A 19468-nucleotide genomic window follows, 5' to 3' on the forward strand; every position below is an offset into this window, starting at 1 on the left:
TTGAAGTTCGGTTTGATAACGTCAAAAAAATGAATAATACGTGATTAAAACGCGAATTTCTCGCGAGTCTTGTCACTATAATACCGACCCCATATGTCACAATTTCGCTACATGCAACATGTGTCAACATATGTTACAGATGATCTCTATGTTCCTGTTGGACATATCACGTCGAGCTTTTACAAAGAATTTGCATTACAATTGACGCAAGGAACAAAAGATGTAAAAGTAAAGATAAGAATCTCAAACTTTGCATCTCTCCACTCCATTTCCTTTTCATAAATCAATTTCCCAGTCTTCTTCTCGTCTAATAAACCATTCTAGCTGCTCTGAGATAAAAGAACATCCTTAAAAATCTTATCATTAAGTACACTTCCATATCAACAATGGCAGACCTGTTGCTATCACCTCTGATCAAAATCGTGGTGCAGAAATCAGGAGACTCACTGGTGCAGAGGATCGGCGAGATGTGGGGCATTGATGACCAGCGGAAGAGGCTCCATGGCAAGTTGCTTGCTGTCCAGGCTGTACTTACTGATGCCGAGGAAAAAGGGGATGCTAATCCGGCCGTGAAATACTGGCTGGCTGAGCTGAAATCAGTTGCTTATGATCCTGACGATGTTCTTGACGAGTTCTGTTACGAGGAGCTGCGTAGGGATGCCATGAAACGCGGCCACAAGGCGGGTAATGTAAGTCGCTTGTTCTCCCTTGAAAATCCAATTCTGTTTCGGTTCAAGATGAGTAGAAAATTGAAGGAGGTTGTAGGGAGGATTGATGAGCTGGTCACGGAGATGGAGAGGTTCAAATTTGTTCAAGGTCGGCAAGGGCGTGCCGTTCATCATGTCATAACCCATTCTTATGTAATTGACTCGGAGGTTGTAGGGAGGGAGAAAGATAGGGAGAATTTAGTGAAATTGTTGATTGAGGTGTGTCCAACTATTAATCCCATGGTCTTGCCGGTTGTCGGCATGGGTGGGCTCGGCAAAACCACCCTTGCCCAGCTGGTCTACAACGATCCTAAAGTGAAAGAGTACTTCAATTTACAATTATGGATCTGTGTCCGAAGAGTTTAATATTGGTTGTCTTGTCAAATTAATCATTGAATTAGTTAACGGGGAATGCAATATTCCTATTGAGAACATGGAGCTACTCCAGAGGCGTTTACGTGAAATTTTAAGTGGAAAGCGATATGTTCTGGTGCTAGATGATGTTTGGAATGACAATGTCAATGAGTGGGAGCGTTTAAGAGCACTAATAAATTGTGGTGATTCTGGGAGTGTTGTTATAGTTACCACAAGGAACGACAGAGTGGCTCAAATAATGGGTACCATGGAGAGTTATAATTTGGGATGCTTAGGTGAGGAGGATTCGTGGAGCATGTTTCAAAAAAGGGCATTTAGCAAGGGGGTAAAGGAACACCCAGAGTTGGTTGAGATTGGCAGAAAGTTGGTTCAGAATTGTGGAGGGCTACCGCTAGCCATTAAAGCACTCGGTAGCTTAATGAGTTATAAGCATGAGGTGTATGAGTGGTTAGCAATACTCGAACAAAGCACGATATGGGAAAATAAGCATGCTAATGATGAAGTTTTACCTGTATTGAGGCTAAGCTACGACCACTTGCCTTCATACATGAAACAATGTTTTGCTTTCTGCGCAGTGTTTCCAAAAGATTACGTGATGGAAAAAGAGAAGCTGGTGCAGTTATGGATGGCCCATGGATTTATTCCGTCTGACGGGCCGGGTGATCTTGAAATGACAGGTAGTAATATTTTCAACGAGTTGGCTTGGAGATCTTTCTTCCAAAATATTGAGCAAGTTTTCTGTGATCCATTCAGAAGAGGACATGGATATCGTTCTCGGACCACGTGCAAAATGCATGATCTTATGCACGATCTTGCACAATTAATTATGAGAGACGAATGTCTCTCATTACATGAAACATCACAAATTAATGATAAGCCACAATGTAAAGTCCGGCATATCTTTCTGGGATTCTTTTCCATGAAAATAAATGATGTTTTTGAATCCTTTCCTTCTACTCGTAGTCTCGTTTCATTTAGACAGGGAAGTTCAAGACAAAGAGGTGGAATTTTGAAATTCAACTTCTTACGAGTATTAGACCTGTTTATAATCTATATTGATAAAGGTATGGTAACATTTCCAAGGGGAAAGATGAAGCATCTGAGATTTCTTGATCTTTCGCTAAATATCTATACATTACCAGAAGCAATTACCACACTCTATCTTTTGCAAACTCTTAGGCTCAATACTCCATCAAAACTACCTGAAGGAATGAGATACATGACGAGCCTTCGACATCTCTACATTAAAAGCTGTTCTGAATTGAAGTGCATGCCACCTGGCCTTGGAGAATTAAAATATTTACAGACACTAACATGTTACATAGTAGGCATTGGTATTGGGAATGGAATTGGGGAGCTGAGGACTTTAAATTTAGGCGGTCAGCTAGAGGTCTATAATCTAAGGGAAGTTAAGGATGCTAGAGATGCAAGAGAAGCAAACTTGATATCTAAACAAAATTTGGATCATTTGGCACTATGTTGGGGAATGCCGATAAACAATCAATACGGATATTCAGATTATTTAGAGGATCAATACGAATATTCAGATAATTATTCAGAGGATCAATACGAATATTCAGATTATTCAGAGGTTGAGAGTAATAACAGTTCAGAGGTAGTCGATGTTGATCCTTTTGAGGTGCTGGAGGCACTTAAGCCTTGTAATAAGTTAAAGGTTTTGCGGCTCGAAGAATATAATGGTGACAAGTTTTCTATCTGGATGACAGAGTATCAGATGCTGGAAAACCTAGTTGAGCTATATATAATTGAATGTACAAGATGCACAAATGGACTACCATTACATAGGCTACCTCTTCTCCAAATCTTGCAGTTAAAATTTATGGATAATCTGAGGCATCTTTGTTGTGGTGTATTTATGAGTGCCGAAGGTGGTGAAGATGCACCCATAACTTTTCCATCACTGAAATTATTGATTTTATTAGAAATGCCAAATTTGCAATTCTGGTGTGAAGGTGATGTTGGCGAGAAGACATCACTAATTTTTCCTGTGCTAAGAAAGCTGTCGATCATCGACTGTCCCAAGCTAAGTGCCATGCCTGTCACACCTTTACTGGAAGAAATGACAATTATAAGAAACAAGATCCTGTCATGCTTTGCAACTGGATTAACAGGTCCCTGCTTCCTTACCCTTGATAGCAGAGATGGAGGAGAAAATAATGCAGATGAAACTCTCTCTTTTAAACCTTGGGAATCTCCTTCCTTAAAACCTTGGGTGTCTCTCGAGATTTTAACTATTAAAGGATTCAACCACATCATACCACCAATGGATGGAAGAGAATGTGAGAAGCTGAGTGTTGATGTTAATGCAACAGCTCTTCGATACCTACATATTAAATCAAGCAACTTTTGGTTCTCATCTATTCCATCAAACTCACCCCTATGGCTGTGGAAGTGCTTCACATTTCTTGAAGATCTTAAAGTGGAAGACTGCGACAGCCTTAGTTATTGGCCAGAGGAAGAGCTCAGTAACCTCATCAACTTACGATATATGTATGTGTGTAGTTGCATTAATTTTCTTGGAACATTTTCAGAGCTGCCGTCAGAGATGACGACAAGGCAAGTCGTATTGCCCAAACTTGAATATCTAGAATTCTTAAATTGCCCGAATATGGTTGAAGTTCCCCAACTCCCGAAATCTCTTGAGAATTTGATAATTAGTGGTTCCACAAAACTAGAATGCTTACCAGAATGGTTAGGTATTAGCTTAGTGGCTCTCAAGCAGCTAAGCATTTATTCATGTGAAAGTTTGAACTCCTTGCCATCAAGCATAGGATGCCTTACTGCTCTTAAAGAGCTGAACATTTCTAGGTGCCCAAATATGGTTGAAGTTCCCGAACTCCCGAGATCTCTTGAGATATTGAAAATGGATTTCCAAAAGATGGAAAGCTTACCAGATTGGTTAGGTAGCTTAGTGGCTCTCAAGGAGCTAAGTATTTCATGTGAAAGTGTGAACTCCTTACCATCAAGCATAGGATGCCTAATTGCTCTTAAAAGTCTCTGGATTGATGGTTGCTTCAACCTAGAATCTTTACCAGAAGGGATGCAAGGTCTTGAAGCACTCAAGACCCTTAGATTCACCACGTGCCCCAAAATAAGGATCCTTCCAGAAGGACTATTACAGCGATTAAGGAGCCTTGATTGTTTAAAGATCAGTGGGTGTCCCCTCTTGCAAAGGGATTTCCAAAAGCACAGCAAGTATTGGCACCTAATCTCTGAGATCCCAGATCTAAAGATTGAAGAAGGGGGTCGATCCAGCAAAATAGGAGACCTAACTCGGTTGATTTCATCATGCAAAATCCCTTGTTTGTCAGGGCAATCTTAAAAGACCATCATTTGTGAGGTAGATTATCTCCTTGCTATATAATTTTGAATATTCTCATTGTATCATATTTCTTAGAGTAAGACAGAGGAATCTTCTCACATTGCAAATTATAAATGTAGGACAAATTAGTAACTTTGGTGGTGCAATCCAGTACTTGGTATCGTCATTTGTCATATTATGATTAATATTTAGTTTGTAATATGGAATCATTATAATTTGTCTGTCCGAATGCTCTGCTTAAGGTTGTTCTAATTATTGGGCCAACTAAGGTTTGTAGTCAATTATGATCCACTTCAGTTCGGGGCTAATCTAGAATTTGTTATACACTAAAATATTAAAGTATCTAAATTAGCATTAATTTTTGTATATCATCCATTCACTAAATTGGACTAACTTCTCTTCATTTGTACATTCTTTTGTAGAGACGTGGAGTTGGGCCGCTGATTTATTAGTTGAAAGTGACCAAAACAGTATGTATTTGATTTAACTCTTCTTTGGATATCTACTTTGACATTTTTGAAGTTTAAATCTGAAAATTATACTACCACTGTGTAATTGCAAAATATGCTCTGCTGTCAGAAATTGAGGTTTAATCAGGAATGAAATTTACTGATATGCCCCTAGATTTGGCCATATTAATCTAGACAATCATATTGTTATATTTCCTGATATGCCCCTAGATTTGGCCATATTAATCTAGACAATCATTTTGTTATATTACTTATAACACAACTTCTGAGTGTGGTTGACTTAATTCATATTTCTACAGTATATCCATTTGTGCTTAGAAAGAAGGGCTATTTTCAGTTGAGCCAAAATTTCCATTTAATGGATAAAACTATCATTAGTCTTATTTAATGGTTGGTTATCATTTACAGATTAGAGAAATATATATGCATTAGTCTCAATGCTGAAAAGTGCCGCATGTGTTGTTGCATTAGTAAATAATAATTTTCCTAAGTTGATTTTGCTGGGATTTAACTTGAAGATTAATGGTAAATTAATGTAGTAATTATATCAAGTCACCTCACTGAATTATCAAAATCCTAGTGGTGTAGCACAAATTTTTATGATTGTGATAGAGGTTTAGAGTTGTCAGAAAGTGTCAGGATGAAGAAAAGCTGATATTTTCTGATATTTTTGCTGCACAAATTGTTCAGGTGGATATTCTGGTGTCTACACTATGTGCAGCATTTTTCCTGATTGATAGCAAGCAGTAAATAACCCTCTCGTACGTGGGTTGATTAATTACTTTTTTTATTTCTTTTAAAATTAAGAAATTAATGGAACAAGTTACCATACTTTTTTTTTTTTATATTTCTGCCATCTCTGTCTTTAAGAATTAGAGGTGATTATTTTTTTTGTGTGTGTGTATTTGTATGTATTTTTTTTTTTACGGATACTTCAGTGTAGACTTGCAGTGTCATTGGTGATAAAGAAAGAATGTTATTTCTTGCGTGGTCTAAAATCCAAGTCTTATTCACTGAAGAGGTTACACTGAGTTTGAAATGTATAAAACTCATTTACAGGGTTACCAGTTTTAAATGCGTGTTCTGTTTTAGATTGATTTTTCTATAGTACCATTTTGCCTGATTTGGAGGATCGTTGATATTGAAAACATGTTTAGCATGGTTTACATCAACAAAAACAAATAAATGTTGTATTTTGTTCGTTGAGGCATTTTGTCATACATGTTATGGCTATCCACCCGTAAAAAGAATATAACCATAGTGGAGCCACGGGTTAGTTGTTTTGGCATCAAATAGATGTTCAGAGTCACAACATAATGCCATCACGGTTCTTTTCAGCAATATAATTCATGCAATTGCATTAATTAATGTGATTTTCCAGCTGTGGAGTGGAGTTAAATTCATCATTGAAGAAGTTTGATTACTGCCTAACTCCAAGTCTAAATTATATGACTGTTGGAGTAGAGGCTGAAACAGACTAGTACTACTATTCGAAGCTACACAGTAAGCACCTTTACTGATAGAGATTAGAGGCTACTGTGAAGATCCCACCTGAAATATATTTTATTATTTTGTGCGTTCCACGTGTTTCGGTTTTCTTAAACAATAAGCAACGCATAATAAATTAATAATTGAACTACTATATACTACGTACTACTCCAGTACTCCCCCACTTACTAGTTCTTTACGTGGGAGCAATTAGCAAGGTTTGCCAGACTATTTTGCACAGTAAAATTAAAGGAAGATTCGTGAGGTCCACTAAAAAGCAAGGTTCTTAATTTAGCCGGTTCCTCAAAATGTGAACTTCGAAGATAAATAGGTCAATTAACGAAAACAGATCACCTGCCTCCGGGGTGTAGGAAAATCCTACCCCCTCAGTTGCACTGCAGGTGGTAAACGTAATAGAGTACACTATTTGATTTTTGAATGCGTATCCACTGAGATATCTCATATATTTGCGTGACTGACGTATCCGCTGAGATATCTCATGTAGCGCAGGGTCAGTATTACTTGTGCTTTGAGATTCGTGCAGAACGCCTTTGAACGTTTCAGATTTTCCAAAATGTCACGCAAAATTTGAGATATATATTCTCAGAGGATGCGAGTTCTTGATTTCTAGTGTAATTGTGTATCTTTCCATATAGTCTGTTTATACATGTAGTGCAAGTGTGCAACAGGGACCTGATTTTGACTTGGAATTAGGCAGCAATCAAGCTTTAATGATGAATTTTACTTGTGGAAAATCACATTAATTAATGAAATTGCATGAGTTATACTCCACAAAAAAAATATATAATATGTGCGTTTTTCAGTCAGTCAGGTTTAATTGGATCTTAGTTTTATATGAGAAAAATGTATGGGTGGATAGCCATAAAATGTATGACAAAATATCAAAATGAACAAAAAAAAATACATTTCCTTCTTATCGTCGATGATGTACGTAAATCAAAGTAATTAACCATGCACGTTTCCAACCATCGTCCAAATCAATTAAAATAAAATATTGTAGAAAAATCAATCTAATGCAGAACACACATTCTATAAGAACTGTACACATTTCACAGTTAGTGTGACCTCTTCAGTTAATAGGAGAACTGGAATATTAAACCACAAATGGAATTATCCGTCTTCTTCATTCTTTCTTCTCAGTTTCAAAAGGAATGGAGCTGTCCAGTCTAAACATTTTACCATGTAAATGGAAACTTGAGGATTAATTCATAATATTGACAAAAGTTGGGTCTTTCAAAGAAACATACCCTATTAAGTCAGCATCCTCGGACCCGGTACTTCTTCCTCAAGTAGTCATGCCATCAAACTCACCACCCTCAATTTCCCAAGAAAAAAAAACTAAAGAGATAAAGATGCAAGGCGCCAGAAAATTACTGATGATCCAAGCAACAGACCACTTCAACTTAAACATCCAGCAATTCCTCCATGAAAAGCTAATCCTGCTCCTTCAGTTCATCACTGGCATCTTCACTTACCTCCCTGAAAAATTCCTTCATTTCCTCCATGAAATCCGATCCGAAACGGTTCAGCACTGGCTGCACATACTGCTCACTGTTGTCATCCCGGCATGTCTAGCTATTTTTGTGTTTTGTTGGTGCCTCCCTTTACTTTCTCAGTTGTTTTTATGCTGTTTCCATTTAATCTGCCGGTTTTGTGCTACCGCATTTACCGTGATTGTTTGGAGTTGCTCTCAAGTTGTTGGTGCGGTTTCTCAGTGTTTCTGCTGCTGCTTTCAGCACAGTGGTTATGTAGGAAAGATGATGAAGGCGCCGGGACAAGCTGGGGTCTTCATGCTGAGAGCAACTTTTGAGGCAAGTCCTAAGCTGTATTTCAGTGCCCTCCGAGCTGGACAGGCAAGCATGCAGACTTTTGTTTCCTAATAATTTGAGTATTTTGGTTCCATGTAAGAAAATTATGTTTATTAAGCCGACTTAATTTGCCTTATTGGTTGGTTACATGCGAACACTAGCTAGGAATGAGAAGTGTTTTTTTTTTAGAGGTAAGCAATGAGTAAGTTGAGTATTGAATATATGATTATGAATTTCGTGTGTTGTGTATCTGCCTAACTAATTAAGTTTATGTGTTTGTTGCGTAATCTGTATAAATGGTATGCTTGTACTTGTTTCACTGTTGAGAAGATAATTTCATTATTGAAGATAGTTTAACGAATTACTGGATATTAATTCTAACTTTTTTTTTTGTTTTGCTTTTGGTGGTGTTGTTAGAATTAAAAAATTAAATAAAATTACTGATTAATTTGATGTCTGATTTGATGGACGATTATGGGTATATATTTCATTTTGTTTTCGGATCCGCCAGGCTGAAGGACTGATTTGAGGTTCTACATAATATATCATAGAGTAGTTTTAAAGTTTAGGAGTTTATTTTTTTTATATTTTATATTTTTGATTTGATTAAAGTAACAGTGCATGTGAGTGTACTTGGCTACATGGAAAGATAACAAAGCTAGCTAACCCTAGTTTATTTGTTTTTTCTGTAATTTAATTAAATAAAAGATGAATGTGAATTTGATTAAACATAATTTAAAATTTAATGATAGCAACTCATCCGCATGAAGAGCATTGACTCGATCGCTGGTCTTCTAATTAAGAATATATTTTATGGAGTACACATGCTTGAATGACACTTTCTATGACATCCTGCATATTAGGATTCCATTGCATGAGCAATTGCAAAAGTTTATTTTACTGGTAGTCTAATCAAGTATGAACTTGGATCTTAAAATGCATTCAAATTATACCATTAATCAATGTTATCAGAATTGGATTAGACGTCGAACCGATAAAGCTTCGGGTCAACAATTCACTAGTCAAACTGATGGCTCAACCGGTTCGGCCTCTGATTTTTTATATATTTATATTTATGAAATATGGTTATTATTATTATTACAAAATAATCGTGTTTTCAAATATTGTAAATTCAAATGCACATATTACACTATAAAAAAATTTTCTCACCGAAATATAATTAAACTAATTTTATCAGGAAATGACAAAATATTTGCTTTTAAAAAAAATAACATCTTAACATTTTAAATTTTTATATGAGAAGTTTACTACAACTATAAAAGCATGCATATGAATTGAGGGCTTCCAGTAGCAACTAAAGAAAATGCAAATATAGATAAGTATAAGCTCGTATAAAAGCTCAATATAGTTTAATTTCTTTTAATAAAAATGACATTTTTGTTATTTTTTTATCTAAAACCTAAGTTTCACTTCATTAATTAAGTTCATCAAACATAGTAGTAGTGCAAATAAATTAAAGGAAAACTGTCCTCATCGTACACAGTAGGATTTGAGTAAAGGTTAGAAAGGCATAGATGCGGGGAGAGGGGGGTTTCCGATGGGCATCGGACCAAATCCGGTTCGATGGGGGGTTTAAACCGTCAGATCTGCTTTAGGATTCGCACCCGCAATTTCGCGTCTGCTTTAAAATCCGTACACACGAATCCTAAAGCAGATCTGACGGTTTAAACCCCCCATCGAACCGGATTTGGTCCGATGCCCATCGGACACCCCCCTCTCCCATAGATGCGATCTAAAAAGTTACATTCTAATATTCTATTCATCTCTCTAACCACTAGCTAGGTTATAGGTGAGCATGTGATATTCTCTCTCACTAGATGCTTAATAAAAATGCAAAACCTACTTAAACCTGATTTTTTAAAAAACTAATTTGCAGTTTTCAATATAAATCGGTTAATTGAATGGTTTTCTATGATTCAACTGAAAAGTGAATATCATTCATGCAAATTGTGTAGAGTTGATCAGATCTGATTTTTTCCGGTCCAACAGACTGATTCAGTCCGATTCTGATAATACTGCCATTAATACTAGTATATGTTAAATAATAAAATACAGTCATAGAGCTTAAAAAAACAAACAACGTTTTCCTTTCCACTTTTTATTGATCGCATCAATCTACTTAATTTGTCCTTCGAAATTGCGGAGCAAATGTCAATTTTGAACAAATTTCAGTCATTGATATTTGTCCTTATAATTATATATATTTGAACATTTCAAATATATTTTTACCTAGGACACGTTGAACTTAATGAAAAGTTGAACCTAGAAACCTAGTTTGTAGTGGTTTCATCCCGCTTGTATTCATCTTTTTCTCCAAAACACAAATTAAATTAAAATATTTTTGAAAGAAAAGCATTCAAATTAATTAGGACATTAATATGAATTAATGTTCCGTTCTTAATAATTAATTGATTATCCTTTGTTTATTAATTAGCTATTTAGTGGGCCTACCGGTCCTGGCAAACTAGTTAATTGATTATCCTTAGTAGTTCAATTATTAATTTATTTATTATGCGTTGCTTATTGTTTAAGAAAACTCAAAGACGTGGAACGCACAAAATAATGTAATTGTCCAGGAATAAAGTGATCATGTGAGTGTTGCTACTGTGTTGCTATTTTGCAAGGGAAGAATAAGAAATTTATTATAGTAGATGCAGAATTTCACAAAAATAATATTCAACAAAATATATTTTTGAGTGAGACATTTGTTATTTTAATTAAATAAATGCTCCATTAATTATAATAGGGCCGGTGGCAATCTATATATATATTTTTTTGGAAAAAGTAGCAAAAATTACACATGAAATTGACAAGGCTTTTTAGCCATAAGGAAGGCTTAGCAACCCGTGGGCCCCTTTTAAATTTGCTTGTGCCGTTTTTCCGCAAATACTTCTTCATTGATTAATGATTTATGGCACCTAGCTTTCAAATAATTAAAGTCGAGTAGAACTAGGGTGTTCTTAAGCTCATGGGTAGTGTTCGGCAGCTTAAATTTTAAGCTGCACTAACCCTCTGATCGGAACCCTGTCACGACAAAAATTCAATAGAATTCAGAAAAATAGAATTCAATAGAATAGATTTGAATTGAAGTTTCATGATCAGAATAAAAATTGGGATGAGAAAGAATGTAATTGAGAAGATGAAAAAATAGTCATAAACTTGACTCTATTTACAATAAATGCCACCGCTCTATTTCTTAGGGTTTTCTTCAATATTGACAAATTTTACGGAGTACTGTTGGAAAAAATACAGAAATCGAACGGTAATAGAGAGAAAAAATATACTGAGTGGTTATCGGCGGTTGAGAGTAACTTATTGATGTCCTTTTGTAGTCTTCCTATTGCTGTTGAAACGAGAAGGATGAGAGGGTAAAGAACGAACTTCATATTGTCGATCGTCTCTCGCCAAATCTCACCGTTTTGTTGAGGAATTCACAGCGCGATTTGGTGGAGAAAAAGTCGCGTCAAATCATTTCTTCTCTTCTTTACCTACTCCTTCCGATCATCAAATTTGTTAAATCGCGAATTCTATTTCGCGTTTGAGCGAGAGAAATTTGGTTCCGATCAGAGGGTAAGTAGCACTAAAAAAAGATTTGGGCCAAGGTGAACTGGTTCTGGGCTTCATGAGTACCGTGAGAATGTTTTTCTCCTCGGCCTTTAGAAAGGCCCAGTAGCAGAGGTGGGCTTTCGATACTCATCAATAGTCCACCTTGACCCCTTTAATTAACAAAGTTACTGTACAAACTACAAACAATAAACTTTTGTCTGAACTGTGAAACCTGATTCATCAATAGAATCCACCTTGACCCCTTTGCTTTTCTGTCTTTTCAATTGAACACAAATTGTTTTCCGTCTCTCTATCTCTCTCTGTGTTTTTAAAAGTTTGGCAGGGGTTGTCAAGGAATCTCTCTCTTCATACCTCGGTTGATCATTTTCGATCTCTCGGGTGGTATCGATGTACTACTGCAGAGATGGAAGTTGTGGCCGTTGCCTAGGCTGGATTTCCTGAATCTTGAATCATGCATTAGTATTTAATTGTCCACTGAAAATAATATAAAACCGAGGTATATAACAAATAGGAATGGAACTATTGTTCTTAAGCTCATCAAGCTCTTTCATGAGCTTAAATCCAAAACTTATCAGATTGATTTCAAATAACGAATTCAATATATTGAAACCGTGTTTAAAAAATAAATTTATAAAATTTTGAATTAATTTAGCGTAAAGTCAAATGGTAAAAAAAAGAAAGATGAAAGAAAACGTATTAAAAATATGAAATTAATTAAGGTTATGTTTGACATTTGCTTATTTTTAATAGTCAATTTTATTTTTTTGATGATAAATAGGAAATTAATCTTGGGTTAGTATAAAATTTTGATGATTTCATATTTGTCTTAAGGCTTAATCCTCCACTCAGACATAAAGACAGCCGTGTCCTGGGAATCTCGCATCCTTTGCTCTCATGTGGAGAATAACTTGAGACCAAATATTGCCAAGTTGTACAAGAGCTCAGCTTCTCCATCGAAGACATCTCAGGTTTCATTGCGAGCAACCCTTATATTTTTCGGACCAATTTTGTGCAAAAGATTGACTTCTTCATTGGGGTCCTTGGATTGGTAGAGAATCTTTCTGTGATATTGAAAGCCCCTGGGAATTCATCACTTTTTAGTAGCAACTTGGAAAAGGTGCTATTGCCTAATGCCCAACTTATCTTTCCTTCGGTAGCAATGTGGTTTATCTCCTCATAAAATTATATGGCTTATGAAGTCAGCTCCTAGATTGATCTCATCTAGGCCTGATATTGTTTTAAAAGTGATAGCTGAGAGGGCTGAGGAATTAGGCATTGCTTGTTTATCAGGAACTTTTATCAATGCATTAACTAGTGTCGCCTACTTGAGCCAACACACCATAGATGCAAGGCTAAGTAGCTTGACAAGTATGGGGCTCTCACGGGAGGAGGTAGCACTTATCCAAACTACTTTGTTGGGGTTACCAGAGAAGCTGGTAGGCAACAAAATGGAGTACCTGATAAAGGAAGCCGGTTGTGATAAGATTGATGTGGTGCGAAATCAATCTTTGCTTATGTACAACTTGGAGAATAGGTTGATTCCCAGGAATATTGTTAGAAAGCTTCTGATGTCGAAAGGACTTCCTGTGGCAAATCTAAAATTTGCTTCTTTTATTAAGCAAAGTGAGGAGAAGTTTATGAAGAAGTTTGTTCTACCATATGAACATGTTATTCCCGATCTCCACCGAGCATATGCTGATGCTTCTACTGGAAAAAAATTGGGAGTGTTGAATAGTTTTAAGAGTCTCTCAAGTTGACTTTCGGGCATGCTTAGATCGATGCTGCATTTTAGATTTCACCGGATTAGATTTTTCGATTACCTTTCTTTATTCTGTTTGGTTAAGTGTCACATTGTAAAGATTAATAAAATGCAAATCAACCATTAATTATTTTAGATTGATTGATGTCACTGACCAAAGATGCTGACTGATTCAATATAATTTGAACTTTATAAACGGAAATATTGATTTAATGAGATATTTATGAAACTTGTGTCATTCTCCATGATATTCCAACGCAATCATGAAAACGATGGGTCACGTATGCAATTATATATCTTTTAATTTGTTTTCTGAGTTAATTAGTGTTACTAATGTCAGTTTGTGTGTTAGTTTAAGTGGGAAGATGAAACAAATTTCTTACGCGGATGCTAGTTCTCAATACGGACTCCAACATTTTCATCTTCACCTTCGACCCGAAAGCGTTGAGTTTTCTCCTGTAGGACTTGGCCAGTCATGCCATTCATAGAAGTCAAATATGTCATCAGACAACTAGCTAGTTACTTGCACTCATAGGTGCTGTTCGGCAAGACTTCTTTAAGCTTCTTTAAGACTAAAGGAGGCTCCTTTAGCTTTCTTAGTTGCTTAATCATGCTGAACATCGACTCCTTAGCACGGATTAAGGTCATTTCCTTTAGCCTCCTTTTGTCTGGATCTTAATACTCTGCTTGTGTCTTTAGGCATCTCTACCCTTTCCTTTAGCTTTCTTAGCTATTATTCACAATTAAGATAACCGAACATCAGTTCCTAATGCGGATTAAGAGGTGTTGCCCAACAACCCCATACTAACCGAGGCTGACAAGCAAATGGAAGAACTTGTACTTGCACTAATTAATACTTATATCACCACCTGATACCGTCCTTTTGCCTTTATTGAGTTTATTTATATTATCGGGAAAGTTTTGAAATAAAATCATATCTTTAAATTGATTTGGTATTTATTTTTTGTATCACATAAAGGATGATCAAATACACTTTCTCAAAAAAATTCAGATTATTCCGCTTGAGACACCCTACAACACTTGAGGACTCCTAATTACACACCAAATTAAGGTCAAGACCTCCAGATCTTTGAGAAATCATATTTGGCAGTAAAGGACATATGCTAACCTGATGTGAGTAAGATCAATTCTGACCAAACCAGCACAGCACATATACAATCATAATGCAAACTCTGAAAACACGAAAAATGCCTTCACAAATGTCTGTTGAATCTCAATTTTTGGCAAAAACATGCCGATTAGCTAACAAGGCCAAAATGGACAAACCCAGTAGTGATATTTCACCACTGCAACTCATAAATTGAGTTAAATCTTGAATTAATGCTTCAAACATGTTAATATAACACCATTAGCTCAACATCCAAAACAAATCAACAATAATATTTTGCTCAAACCGAGGAACTGCGATTTATTATATTATTGGTATAATTACATACGGTTTACAGTAAACATACTTGGAGAAAACAAAGTTCTTAATAAAATATATTATACAGAGTATTGGGTACTCTTCCAAACCAATCACACGTTCCATACTAGTATTATCATATAGATAGTTGCCTCCTCTTATAGTGAACTAAAACTTTTTCTTTACCATTGTCTTCAAGGAAAGGCGAGGCGAGGTCCAGCTCAAAATTTCGAATAAGATAACTCCATATTGTCTTCATAATAATGTATGTGAACGCTTCACCTGGACATGGATGCCTCCCTCCTCCAAAGGATATATCAGAAAATGGTCGGCTAGCCATCTCCTCTTCAATAGATAAGTAACGATCGGGATCATAACTATCTGGGTCCTTGTATATATAATAGAGTCTATTTGCCATAGCGATAGATGTAGCAACTATGTGGCCTTTGGGAATCATATATTCTTTTCCTTCCTTTGTAGTTACAGTGAATGTTTTGTGACAGTACCGGGGCATGATGACTACTGGAGAAATTGATCCGAGCCTGATACATTCTTTGATGCATCGATACAACACATCCATCTCCCCGAGAATGTCAAAATCTATCTTTGATCCATGACGATGGAGCAGCTCCTTTTGCTCCTCCTTAACTTTTGAGAAATAAGCCTTATTTTGAAGAAGGTATGCCCCGGTCAACACTGCTGTAAGTCCGGTGCTATGACCCGCAAACAGAATAGCAATTGAGATACCTATGAGTTGCTCATTGTTGATACTTTCTCCATTTATATACGTTGATTTCATTAAGGTTTGCAAAAGATCTTGTTCTGACCCAAGTGAGCTTTTTCAAGTATTTATTATGTTTGAAAAAATGTGGTTTAGCTTGCCTCGGGCCTTGTCTCGGCGATAATGAGCAGGAGTTGGGAGATAAGGAAACAAAAAACTCAATGGACGCAATCCACCAGCAAGATCTCTAATGAGTGAGGAAACATCCTCGCTGAGGTTTCCTCTGACATCGTTTCCGAGCAAACACCGAGTTAATACCAAAATGACGAGATGTTGCAGTTCATGCATTAAGTCTATAGTACCGCAATCTTGCCACTTTGAAAAGTAGTCCTACAAAACGTCATGCATGGACTAATATTAGTCGTCAGAAGGCATAAATAAGATGACAATTCTATATTTCCAATTCATAAAAAGCAACTTGTAGATTTCAGCAATAAGATGATTTCTGATTTGCTCATTTCTCAACCTGAGATCATGATTTTGGTTGCGGATATATTGCAACAAAACCTTTCGCAACCACTGATAACCAATTTTCCATGTTGCAAAATTATTTTATTGCAACAAATTTTTTTGTTGCCTCAACATGTAAATGGTATAATAAATAAATAAATATATATATATATATATATATATATATATGGGCTACGAGTTGGGAAGTAAAGCGAATTTTATATATATATATATTTATTATACCATTTACATGTTGAGGCAACAAAAAAATTTGTTAATACAAGTAATGATTATTATGAGTTTGACCTAAAATTAATTATGAAAAAAATACTAGATTTAATTGCTTGCCATAAAATATCATGTCCTTTCTATTGCACAAATTGTGAATCAAAGTTCTCAAAAGTATTGATGAATACCTTGTAGAAATCTACAGCTAGCAAGTTGCAGACATGAAAAAAAAGAAAGAGTGTGAACAAATGCTAACAAGTTGCACACATAAGGGAAGATGGTAAAATGGTCCAAACAAACTAATTCTATATGCGGGGTTTTAATTTCCAAAGTAGCGTAGCCTTACTCAGAAATCATCTTATTGCTGAAATCTACAAGTAGAAATTTTCCATCAAACTCATAATAATCATTACTTGTATTAATAATTTTATGTCAACTCTATATGAGTAATGCTATGCTACTTTGCAAATTAAAACCCCTCTTTTAATTCGTGTTTGTAACCGTTGGATCTCCTTCAAAATTCGTGCAAACTCAATCAGATCAGATCTCAAACTTTCGGAACTGGAGATGTCCAGTTGAGAGGGGTTTTAATTTGAGTTTCCAAAATTCGGAACTGGAGCCTCCAATTAAGTAAGTTTTCATCCAAAAAATTCCAAAAAAATTTCAAAGTCCAAATCGTCGATCCAAACTATTCAACATGTGTGTGTATATTGCATGTTCCATGCCCGTAGGCGAACAAAATTTACAAACCAAAAATATTGTACCTTTTACAGATATTTGTTTTCCTCATCTAATCCTCGAAACATTGGACATATATTTGTTTTCCTCATCTAATCCTTAAAACATTGGAAAGGTAAAACCCGTGTAAGCTATTCCTTCCCTTCTAGCCTTCTTCTACCGTGTCCTTGCATGTGCAAGCCGCCGTATTGGGACCGATGTTATGTGTTTTGAGTGAATCAGAAAAATATGTTATCGTAAAGATCAAAATCATACATTATATTTTGAGTGAGGATATGGTAGTAAGTATAGCGCGGAATATTATATTGGTCTGTATTATATACCATATGAATATACTTACAGAATAAAATTTTACATATTTTAGAATATTTTTACTATTTTTTATAAAATCACTACTTTGGATGGTTTAGAATTTTTAAATCAAGTGATTCTCTACCAATATAAAATAATCTAAAACTATAAAATTTTATATATATAAATATATTTTCATATGGAGATCATGTTAAATGTTTCAGGTCGACTATTTGGGCTTTCAAAATAGAGATATTGAATCATTGTACCATTGTCTCACTCTTATATTTTAATATTATTTTGGCTAAAGTATTGTTTTTATGTAATTAGTGCATGACCAAAATCTAGCTCCAATTAAATTTTTTGAAAAAGAGACTATCTTAATTAATCCCTTCGTTCACACGAGAAAATTATAATCAATAATATTGCTTTTTTTTCACCCACAGAAGTCAGGTACTAGTAATCATATCTGCCTTCCTGGTTAGGGTATTTTGGTCATTTTATTAGAGACAATTGTATTAACTGCCGCGCAATGTTCTAGGTTGAAGTAATTACCTTGGTGCATCAAATGAGTTATTACTAGGAATTAGTGTCATGTGCCAGTTATATTAAATGGAATCAGTATTGTGCAGTACTGACAGTGATGTGGAAAATAAATAACAGAACAGAGAAGTCTGCTCCAGTTTCATCAACACAGAGAATAAAAAAATAAATAACAGCTAAATAAAAGTATAGAACTTGATACCTGAGCTTCCTCAAAAGTATGACTGACATAATGCCTCAGCATCTCTGGTCTCAACCCTTTCTTTAAAAACTGGAATTGTTGCCGTCGTATTTCTCTTGACGCTCCATAAACAACATTTTGTCCGAACATTGGTACTGTGAACTTGAACAGCTCCTCTCTGCTAAGCTCAGATTCAGGAGCCATGTAAAAGTGTCTCGAAACCTCAGGCCCAATCAGAATTGTGACACTCTGGCCAAGCACTTTCATAGTGAACACACTTCCATATTTCTCGTAATTTTTCTTAATCAGATTAAGTGGGTCTTTTGCAAACATATATATCACACCTACCAGTGGCCATGCCTTCACCACTGGTGGCAAGTCTAGGTTTTTATGTCTGGAGTTGTTTTTCAGAAGTTTTGTAAAGGTAAAGGTTGCTAAAAGCAGAAAAATGGCAGTAAAAAGGATGTAAACCATGGTTTATGACAGGCGCTATAAGAGGATCGAAATAATTTGTTGGTGCATGAATTCGAGAACTCATGGCTCTCTATTATATAGCAAGTGAAGCAGGAAACATCCTTTCCAAGTCAAAAGGATGTCCACATCTGCACTTTGTTTTTTTGCTTGTTTCCAATTTAAGTGATTTTTTTTTTCTTTAAATTAAGTTGAACATTCGCTCTTTCTTACCGCTCGCAATTTATTCTCAGTTTTTTTTTTTACTTTGGTAATTATTTACGTGTGTTTATCAAATATTAAAAGAACGATATGAAATTCAACAAAATGAGCAGGGTTAAAATGCACCAACATGGCGATCTACATACATTGTCTTTGACACATACGTTTACTTACGTGTCTTTGACACAACGTGCATTTTAACCCTCCTCATTATTTACATGTGTTTATCAAATATTAAAAGAACGATATGCAATTCAACAATTCAACAACCAAACCATTTAATCCAAAATTTGACGGTTCAAATGAAAATCAAATAAATAAAATCCAATGAATAGACCGATAAGGCAAAACAAACAAACTAGCAAAAAATTGCACAGGAAGTGGTTAGGACCATAAACGCATACACGACGTGTGTGATGCAGAATGTGACCTACTTTCGCCAACGTTACTAATTTTAGTTTTTATTTAAAAATAACAACAAATTAAATTAAAAATTTAATAATAAATTATTTTTGCCAACTCTATTGAAAATTTTAACTATATACCCTGCAAACGAGCTAATAAACTTTTCTGTGAATTGATGACATATGTAATTATTT

General features: G+C 35.5%; 2 protein-coding genes across 3 annotated transcripts in view; both read left to right on the top strand.

Annotated features, from left to right (window-relative positions):
* Positions 1-386: 386 nt before the first annotated feature.
* Positions 387-1073, top strand: LOC144553848 (putative disease resistance protein RGA4). The gene has a single exon (XM_078302037.1). It carries the CDS (start codon positions 387-389, stop codon positions 1071-1073), a length of 687 nt encoding a protein of 228 aa, XP_078158163.1.
* A 60-nt stretch (positions 1074-1133) lies between these two features.
* Positions 1134-19468, top strand: part of LOC144554053 (disease resistance protein RGA2-like) — a 72583-nt gene continuing 54248 nt past the window's right edge. Inside the window, exons 1-3 of one of the 2 annotated variants that reach the window (XM_078302264.1) lie at positions 1134-3799; positions 4007-4443; positions 6277-6316. In XM_078302264.1, the coding sequence (XP_078158390.1) occupies positions 1141-3799; positions 4007-4425 (3078 nt within the window). In that variant the 5' untranslated portion in view covers positions 1134-1140 and the 3' untranslated portion in view covers positions 4426-4443; positions 6277-6316. Of the gene's footprint in view, positions 3800-4006; positions 4444-6276; positions 6317-19468 lie in introns of those variants that run through there. The other variant, XM_078302265.1, reaches the window with a different exon arrangement.

The sequence above is a fragment of the Carex rostrata genome, chromosome 5, assembly GCF_964058835.1.
Source record: "Carex rostrata chromosome 5, lpCarRost1.2, whole genome shotgun sequence".
Classification (NCBI taxonomy): domain Eukaryota; kingdom Viridiplantae; phylum Streptophyta; class Magnoliopsida; order Poales; family Cyperaceae; genus Carex; species Carex rostrata.